The sequence below is a fragment of the Lepisma saccharinum genome, chromosome 28, assembly GCF_977018435.1.
Source record: "Lepisma saccharinum chromosome 28, izLepSacc3.1, whole genome shotgun sequence".
NCBI lineage: Eukaryota > Metazoa > Arthropoda > Insecta > Zygentoma > Lepismatidae > Lepisma > Lepisma saccharinum.
This window is the reverse complement of record NC_139256.1, coordinates 22618417-22628252: the sequence shown is the minus strand read 5'-3', so window position 1 is coordinate 22628252 and position 9836 is coordinate 22618417. Positions and strand designations below refer to the sequence as shown.

The 9836-nt window shown below is 38.4% G+C and overlaps 1 protein-coding gene across 1 annotated transcript; it reads right to left on the bottom strand.

The window, feature by feature from the left end:
* Positions 1-1007: 1007 nt before the first annotated feature.
* On the bottom strand, positions 1008-5613 carry LOC145980716 (uncharacterized). Its single transcript, XM_083113781.1, has 3 exons — positions 5518-5613; positions 2006-2428; positions 1008-1138 (listed from the first exon to the last, which is right to left on the bottom strand). The coding sequence occupies exons 1-2, from the start codon at positions 5605-5607 to the stop codon at positions 2024-2026; spliced, it is 495 nt and encodes a 164-aa protein (XP_082969907.1). The 5' UTR covers positions 5608-5613; the 3' UTR covers positions 1008-1138; positions 2006-2023.
* Between the last annotated feature and the right edge of the window lie 4223 nt (positions 5614-9836).

Here is a 9836-nt window from a genome sequence, read left to right as displayed (position 1 = left end):
TGGTCCATGGTGGGTCGCCGGCCGGCCCAACTCAGGTTTCCGGCACGTAATGTTGAAGACCTCTGGCACCGTGTGGAAGCCGCTTGGTCGCCATACCGCAAGCAGACATCGATAGACTGACTCATTCTGTCCATGCCTCGCCGTGTTGCAGCAGTTATTGCCGCCCGTGGAGGCTGTACACTACTAGCTCCTTGGGGTTATGCAACCATGTTCTACGTGTCACATGTCACACCACCGAGCTCTAACTGTAATCATTTTCTTATCTTATTATGAACTACATATTTGCCAAGTTTCGTGTTTCTATCTCATTTCCTTCTGGGTGTTGCAATTTTAATGGCGAGCAGTGTATAAAAATATGGATGATGAAGCAGTATCGTCGTCTCCTTGTAATTAAGTGATACCGGGTTCGATACCCAGTTGAAGTACATAGTGTCGCGGGTCCCACTTTAAATTGTAGGACGAGTCCTGATTAGTCTAAAAGTCCTGGACTTAAAAAACAAACGAAAACTCGCAACTCAAATATGATATTTGGATTGTGTTATTTGTCAACCAATTTCATCAGAACCTTTCGCAGCTCAGTATAGTTGATACGCGGACCGGTGGTTGAGAAACAATGCACTAGAGTGCGCGTCAAATCTCCTGCATATGGCGATAGCCAATAGCAGCGCACTGCAGCGGTGCCATGTCGAAATCTCACACGGAAAAGAGACAGCGTGTTTGAGCGAAACGCCTTGTCAAGGAGAGCATGGCAACGCCGCACGTCTGTGATTCGCTGGTGCTGTTCAGCCGTTCAAGGCCATATGCAGGAGATTTGGCGCGCACTCTAGAGTACTTTACCACGTTGACTGATCTATTTTCGACTAATGTGCCTCTATGTGCTGACCATGTCGCGTGTCGCGAGTCTTTTCGGTGTGGATTCTCCCTTAACCACTCCGCCACGGGAGCCAGCAAAATGAAATTGGAGTGCAGTGCAGTACATATAAGTACTCGGAAGAAAAATACACAAATTAGTAACAAAACTGTTTTTATTGCTTCATAGATAATTACAATTTATACAAATTGAACAACAACAAATCATGTAGATTATGATTTATGCGAGATGAAAACCGAACAAAGCTGATGACATCGATGAAGTTTTCTGCAAAAGATGGAGAAAAGTAGTTAGGTATTGTAATCAATGTGTACTAAATTTGATTAGTTTTACAGCTAGACTATTGTTGTTTGCACTTGTGAACATTAGAGGCATATTTCTATCAGATATTGTTATATATTTTTTTATTTATAATAAAAGAGAAGTCAAGAAAATAACCAAAGTATAATTAGTTAAAGCTTCTCTATTACGCGAAATGTGTAGATAATCTCCTTAGATAATGTGCAATGAAATTTTAAGTAAATGGCAGCAGATAGCACCACAAGACACATTTTGATTTTCTGAGCATTTTTCAAACAAGATGTCGATTAGTGCTTTCTATTTGTGTACATAATTTTAAATAAATATTACTGTCATGGTGTGTTGACCGTTTCTAAACAATGTAACAATCACTTGCATTTAGAGCACGACCATTTCTAAGTGGCAAATACAATTATTGATTATTTATAATCGTAAATGTTCAGAAAGTTCTGGCATTTGCACTCTCACTGTAAGCTTTAATTTAATATGATCTTTCGTTTAAATACGTTTAAAGGTACAGGGTGTTCCAGTTAAAAGTAGTCCGGCTCCGATCAACGGTTACATGCCAAGGATCATGAAAAGAAACGAAGTGTGTGTACTGATGATCTTGAATATCTACCACGGTTCACGTTACAATTGACTATTCCATTCTACTGGTGCAATTTAGCCATCATTTACCTCGGAGCCGGGCTACTTTGAACTGGGATACCCTGTATATTAAGATAAAGTTCGTTTGGGGTAACCCTGTAGATAGTTAAGTTGAGCAAGCCGAATATCTAGGATATTGAGCATATATATGTGTATATATATATATCCCTTTCTCACTATACTCACCTAGTGTAGAACTAGGATTTAACCTAAGTATCCCAATCCACCGTAACCGTAACCTCCAGCGTAGGATCCAATACCGTAACCACCATAGCCGATGCCATGACCGATACCGTATCCACCATAGCCGATTCCATGACCAATACCGTATCCAAGACCGTATCCGGCGACTGGGGCGGCGACGGCTGGGGCGGCTACAGCGACAGGGGCGGCGTGGGCAACGGCCACTGGGGCGTGGGCGACTGGCCTGGCGACGACGGCCTGTCCGACGTGGTAGGAGTTAACGTTGGCGTATGAGGTGGCCACTGGGGCGACGGCCTTGGCTATTGGGGCAGCGTAACCGTATCCGGCGATGGCTGGAGCGGCGTAACCGTAACCGGCGAGGCCAGCATCGGTGAGGGCGAGGGTTGCCAAGAGGCAAGCGGCAATCTGTAGAGAAACCATAGAAATACAGTCAGCATGGAAGATTGTGTTACATAAACTCTTTTGGAACTCAGTAGCTTATTGCTACATCGCAACAATAGAGTCAGTTCTGAAAATACAGGGTGTGACATTAAAACTTGGCCTATTTATTTTCGTTCGGGGATTTTCAGTAATGGTGTTACAGTGAAAAGAAGAGAAAGATAATGAAGCGGTATAGAAAAACATTGACAATAAGTGAAATATGAAAAAGCAAGAGAGAAAAGGAGAGATAAACATTGAAAAAGAAAAAGAAATAAAGATGGGGAAAGAGATAGACAGGGAAAAGAGAAGATAGAGAGAGACAGGGAAATGAAGAGAGAGAGAGAAAGAATGAAGGGAGAAAGACAGGGAAACGTAGAGAGAGATAGAGAATGAAGAGAGAAGAACAGGGAAATGTAGATAGAGATAAAGAATGAAGAGAGAAAGACAGGGAAATGTAGAGAGAGATAAAGAATGACGAGAGAAAGAATGGGAAATGTATATAGAGATAAAGAATGAAGAGAGAAAAACAGGGAAATGTAGAGAGAGATAAAGAATGAAGAAAGAAAACAGGGAAATGTAGATAGAGATAAATAAGTAAGAGGTACAGGGAAATACAGGGAAATGTAGAGAGAGATAACGAACGAAGAGAGAAAGACAGGGAAAAGAGGGAAAGAGATAGGAAAAAGAGAGAGAGATAAATAGGAGATTGGGAGAAAGAGGGAAAGGAGATACAGAGATAAATAATTGACAAATAGGGAAAAGGAGAAAAAGGTAAATAAGTGAGATATATAGGAAAATACAGGGAAAAGAGGAGAGATAAATGAATAGGAGAGAAAAAGATATAAGTAATAATAATAATAATAATAAATAATTAAAAATTAGCCTTTTCGTTCATTACTTAAATCGAAGAGCTGTAGCGGATGTTTTTTGTGTAAAAAACTCACTGCATCGTGTTGTAATGAGAATTTCTGTAACTTTAATATAATAATAATATACTTCGTAGTGTCCAAAACGTCAAATGTAGCTACACTGTCCGGGGAATGATTTGGCTTGCTCTTACAAAATGGTGGAGGAACTTGATTTATGGACATTGTTTTTCCCACATTTTAAGATTACTTTCTAAGTCTGATGGATTGATTGATTGAACTGAATTATTATACATCGCTTTTCGCCACTTTTGGTTAATCGCGAACATGAGGCAGAATGGTGATGAGATGAATGGATGAAGGTACAATCACAAACACACGACAGGACACAACTTAAGTCCCCACAGAGGATTATCCTGTATGTGTTTAGGCGCCAGGGCCTTGCTAGTCTGCAAAATGCAGTCCAAGGTGTACTACGTGGAAGAGAGTTTTTACATTTGTGTGTCTTCAGAGACGGTCATGCCTTAGAGCCCATTTTAAATTTGAGAAGCAAATGTGAACTAGTGTTAACGCTTGAAATGGTGATGCTTACATTTCCAATCTAAGGACTCTATTGAGCCGCTTTTTGTATTTGACTAAAACCTAAACAGTTATTTGTAGCCTTACCAGTAAAATTGCGTCAAGAGAAAGATAATAATATATTTTAAAAAGTACATAGTGAAAAAGAACTTCAATTGCACATAAGTAATTGTATTATGAATAAAAAAATTGATCAAATGTTTTATCTACAACTACAAGTTATGTTTCCTTTGGAGAGTAAATATGTGATTTCTATAAAGGTTGTTCTGTGTGAGAAAACACAGATATTAAAACAATCTGTGAGTGATATCCAGTGGTGGCGATTGGAAAGAGCGGGGAGGGGGCACTTAATGCTAACTTTTGTATACAAGAGAAAAAAAACTGTCCTAGAAAATAAAGTTTCTTCATTATTCCATATTTGTTTGTTATTTTACGTGGCTTCTCTATAATTTACTCGCGACGATAAGATTGATGAATAAAAACTCAGGCTCAATCAAGTTTCGAACCCCGAACGTGTGGCGATCGATCACAAAGGCGTATCTTAATCAAGGGTTTCGAGTTTGAACGCCGGTGGAGGCACATTTTAATTTCTTAATGAAATCAATATTTCATGTGTGTGTGTGTATGTTGTTAATACCCAGTATAAGTTTCATGTCTATCACTTTTTGTACAAAAGTTACAAAATTTTCAAAATATTGTTTAGACACACTGTACAAATAGTGACGATGTGAAGTTATATTATGTCTTTTAGTAATATCAACAAGAATTGTGGACAAAATATATGTTGATGTTAAAGCTTCCTAAAATAGTTTACACTAATATATATATTCAAGTTTATGTGGTAAATTTGTACAAAAGCAGTCGCTACAATTGTTCTTGTATTTGATAGATAGTCATTGATTTGTATTGAAATATATTATGATTTAACAGCCCCATCTGTTTTTGTATTCGAAAGTCTCGGAAACTTGATTCTGTCTCCATATTAAGAGTTGCTTGTCTGAAGATATTATATATCCACTTGTGGAATGTGTTGTGAACACATTTCGGGTTATACAACACACAACATCGTATTGTTTCAACTCTAGATTCGCCTTGATTTCCGTTGTACACCACACAGCCCTCCCTCATACATTTTTTGGACAGAATAGCCTGACCTTGAGGATGAAGATAGATTATATTTACGAGATGAAGGAATTTAAAATAGTCATCAAAATTTTTAATGTCTGCTGCAACATGGACCCAGCTGTACACAGTTTCTAAATTATGTCTTTTTCACTAGCTTGAACAACATTGTTGCGTCGACTAATCTCTTTTGGGGCACTTGCAGTGGTTTGGGAGTAAAAAAGATATAATTTCAGCAACATGTATTGATGTTCTGCATGCGCAGCTTGGGTGCGAGTCATAACTCCAATAACCACCAATCAACGAGCGAGTCGATGACGTCATCTCAACCCGAGCACCTATCGCTAACCCTCTTGTTCCCGCGCTAGGCTCGCTAACTGGACTCAGCTTGAGATGCTCGCACAACACTGGAGATCCAAGCTCGATTCGCCTACCAGGACCCAAAGTGGATTCAAACACACAATTTCCGACGAATCCTCAACACAGAAAGCTGCACAGAAAACTCACCACGAACTTCATAATGATAGATCTACCACACACGGCCAACAATTTGCAGTAAGTGTGCTCTACCGTATGTTTTCTAGTCTTATATAGCATTCAGCAAAATACAAGAAGATAAGGAAGGTGTGAATGAGGCAGATTTGGACTCAAGACCAGAACCACGCCTCTGTTTCGGACAACCTTTCTCTTTTTCGAAAAGTTCTAAGTCTCCTTTCTCTTTAAAATGCTGCAGTAAGGGACGAAAAAAAGAGACATAATGCATTGTCGTGCAGATGAATGAACAAAAAGAAGTAAATTGCAATGAATATTGGCATGCCTTGTTTCAGGTGCAAAAAACACTCGCGGGTATATGTCAGTGGAATAATAAAATTAAACTGGACCACTTTGTAGAATATATTACTGACAAGTTTATATGTAACGTTGGAATATATGGGTGGCCGGGTCCTTGAATACCTGTTTATAAGGCCTTGGTCACTTGCTGTAGGAAGCTGACAGCGTATTATATCTGTGTATGCTGAGCAAGAGATGTTATGCAACATGTGGTTGTGTCCAGTGTGATGTATTTGCTGACGTGGACAGGGTCGTGCATCCATATGTTTGTATGAGCTGTCTGAAGTTCGATTCCCGGAGGCCCTATGTCGTGAGACCAATTGAGGGGCTTTAGAATAATAGCAGTCATACCACTTGTCTAGCTGAGGACGTTATCCTAACAAATATCCATCTGGTCTAATCATATCAAAATATACAACAGAATCAGTGGCGGCGATTAGGGGTGCGAGGTAGGCGTTGCTCCCACTTTTCGCCACTTTTTTCCCCACACTATGCTAAACCTTATCTATCAAGGGAGAGTAAACTGTCCTTGCCCCCCACCCCCCCAGTTTTGAAACACCATCGCGGTCACTAAACAGAAATTATAAAGAAGGTACAACTATGTTTTTTTATGTAGGTAGAGAAGTATATTGATACAGTTACAAACACATCACAGTCTGGCAAAATGAAAGGCCCTGTATCATCCTTAGCGAGTCTAACACACATTATGAACATAAGAGTAACAAATGCCTAAACAAAGTACATTGTTGTAAAATGCAAATTATCATCTATCATAATATGTACTAGAGGTATAAACACCTATCACTTGGAAGATGTAGTAAGTAATAACTTGACTATGCAATATTGGATCACGAAGAACACTATCACCAGGTTCAACTATTTCGAATTTTTCTCTTCAAGTTACTGCACTGTAGGTACAGCCAACAGGTTCAATCACGTCATTCGTACAGTCTAAATAACATAATAGCGTCATCTGTTGAATTAAGCATGTAACTACTTGAGAACAGCAAATATTGGGTACTGGCCCATATTGGCTTCAGGTGCCTTAATTCCTCCAGTTACCACCACAGACTCTTAAATTCGATGAAATATAAAGCACAGTCTATTGTTTCGAGGAAAATTGACACGATACACAAGCCAGCTAAGTAATCGACTTTCGAGTACACCCCGAAGTTTCCGGGTTCGAATCCCAGGCTGGGCATAGGTGTTATTTGTGAATATCCCCATACCCGTACATCTCCAAGAGACACTCTAGAACGGATTCGACCCAGGAATTAACCCACAATAACTATCTCCACTTTAACACGTCAAGTATTCTTAGTCATATAACCTCTTCTATTACTAACCCCCCTCTTCTTCCCTCAAGCCGGCTCCCGTGCCGTAGTGGTTAGCACATCGCGGGTCCCGGGTTTGAATCCCGGCCTGGGCATGGCTGTTTGTGAGTGTTCATTCATCAATTTCATCATGTCACCACCAGTGATGTGCGTCTACGCGTAAACAACCATAGTCTACATTCTACACGTAGACTATTTTATATACGTAGATTACGTAATCTATGTAAACAACATGGCCAAAGTTGATAACTTAGCAAAGGGCGCCGTTCAATTAAAAGAAAATTATACTGCGTATTAGTTGCTGATGTGTGAGGAGAACTTTTCATACTCTTTCCTCCAAATTCGAACATTTTTTTCCCCTAGTAAGATACCTAATATAGGAAATATTCAAGTGTTTTATGAGGAAAAGACAACTCTTGCCTCACGACTGCCATCTGTTGTTGTTTTTTGCATACTATTTATCTTCTTCCATACACTTTCCTTTCATGAAACCCTTGAAAATGCACTTCAGATTGTCTACGTAGTCTATGTAAACTACAACCCAATGTAATCTACGCGTAGATTACGTGTAGACAACGCATGTAGACGTAAACTTATGGTCTACGGCACATCACTGGTCACCACTCATCCCCATCTACGCAAATTAGCCAAAAGTGGCACAAAAAGCGAAGTAAAATAAAGCAATTCAATCAATCAATCTTCTTCCCGCACCTTCCCAGCCCTAACCTTTCCTGCAGTATACCGGGAACCTTATACCCTTCTGATGTTTCCAGGAAAACAATTTCCCATTTGACTTCCTTCCCAGTACGACCGCTTCCTGCGGGCACCTCAGCAATAATCACATCTCTTCTCATAGTATCGCCGTACTTCACCCTTCGATCTCTAGCTAACTAACTAACTAACTCTCTAGCCTTCTTAAACCCGAAGGTTCATGGCTGCAGCAACACAGACCTTCCATCTTTCCCTATCTTAAGCAAGATCTATATACTCTTTTCCATCCCTACCGATTCCCCTTAGGTCCTTCTCAACGTTGTCCCTCCATCTTCGTCTTGGCCTCCCTACAGGTCTCTTACCATCAGGTTTCCCAACAAGAATCCTGTAAACTCCTCTTTCCTCCCCCATTCGTGCCACATGGCCTGCCCACCTAAGTCTTCTTGATTTAATTATTCTAATAATATCTGGACATGAATATAAATTATGTAGTTCTAAATTATGTAACCTTCTCCACTCACCTGTCTCCTCATCCCTTTTAGGTCCAAAGATTTTTCTAAGGATTTCATTTTCAAATACTCTTAATTTATGTTCCTCTTTCAATGTAAGGGACCAAGTTTCACATCCATATAATATTACTGTTTTGTATATTTTAACTTTTAGTTTCTTAGATATTAAACGAGAAGACAAAAGTTTATGAAGAGAGAAGTAACATGCATTTCCTGAATTAAGCCTACTTTTTATTTCCTCTTTAATATAATTTTCATTTGTTAATATTACTCCTAAGTATTTGAATTTGGAAACTGGTTCAAACGAGTTGTTATCAATAATTAGATTTTGATTATTACCTAACACTTGGTTTCGGCCTGTAAGCATATATTTAGTTTTCTCTTTGTTAACTTCCAAACCTATCTCTTTAGCAGTTTTGAAAAATATTTTAGCATTATTCTTAATTGTATTCACATCATCCCCCAGTAAGTCTACATCATCTGCATATGCTAACAACTGAGTCACACCATTTAATTTTAGTCCTTCTTTACTTTCTTTTGCCTTCCTTACAGCATATTCTCAGGCAAAATTAAAGAGCAATGGAGATAATTCATCTCCTTGTTTTAACCCATCATGAATTGTAAATTTGTCAGACATATTAATACCCACACGAATTTTACTTTCTGTTTCACTGGTGCATATTTTTATCATACTAACAAGCTTCTTAGGTATTTCAAATTCTACTAATATATTATATAATTTATCTCTTTTGACCGAATCATATGCTTTTTTGAAATCAATGAATAGCTGATGGACATTTTATTATATTCCCACTTTTTTTCAAGTGTCTGTCTGATGTGAAAAATTTGATCTGTAGTTGATCTGTTACGTTTAAATCCACATTGATAATCACCTATAATTTCATTAGCATATGGTGTTAGTCTTGTTAAAAGAATGTTAGACAATATTTTGTATGTTGTTTAGAGTAGAGAAATTCCACGGTAATTATTGCAGTTCATTTTATCACCTTTTTTAAGCACAGGAACAATTATGGATTCTTTCCACTGTTGAGGGATTTCTTCTTTATTCCATATTAAACAAATTAATTTATGAATCTGAAATATTAATGAATTTCCACCATATTTAATTAACTCAGCTGGTATTAAATCAAAGCCAGGTGCTTTGTTATTCTTTAACCTTTTAATAGCATCTTTAACTTCAGTCAAGTTAGGTTCTGGAACTACAGGTTCTGCTGTGTGGACTTCACCCTTCGATCTCTATATATAGTTTTTTTCTTTCTTCCTTTTATCTTTATTATTATTATTATTTACTATATTTAAAGCTATATCTTCCTTCTCATTTCTCGTTAATCTTATTTACTAATTTTCACATTTTAGAGACTTTAACTTATTTAATATCCGTCAAGAAATGACACTCTTTCTGCTCTCCTTCTCATAACAC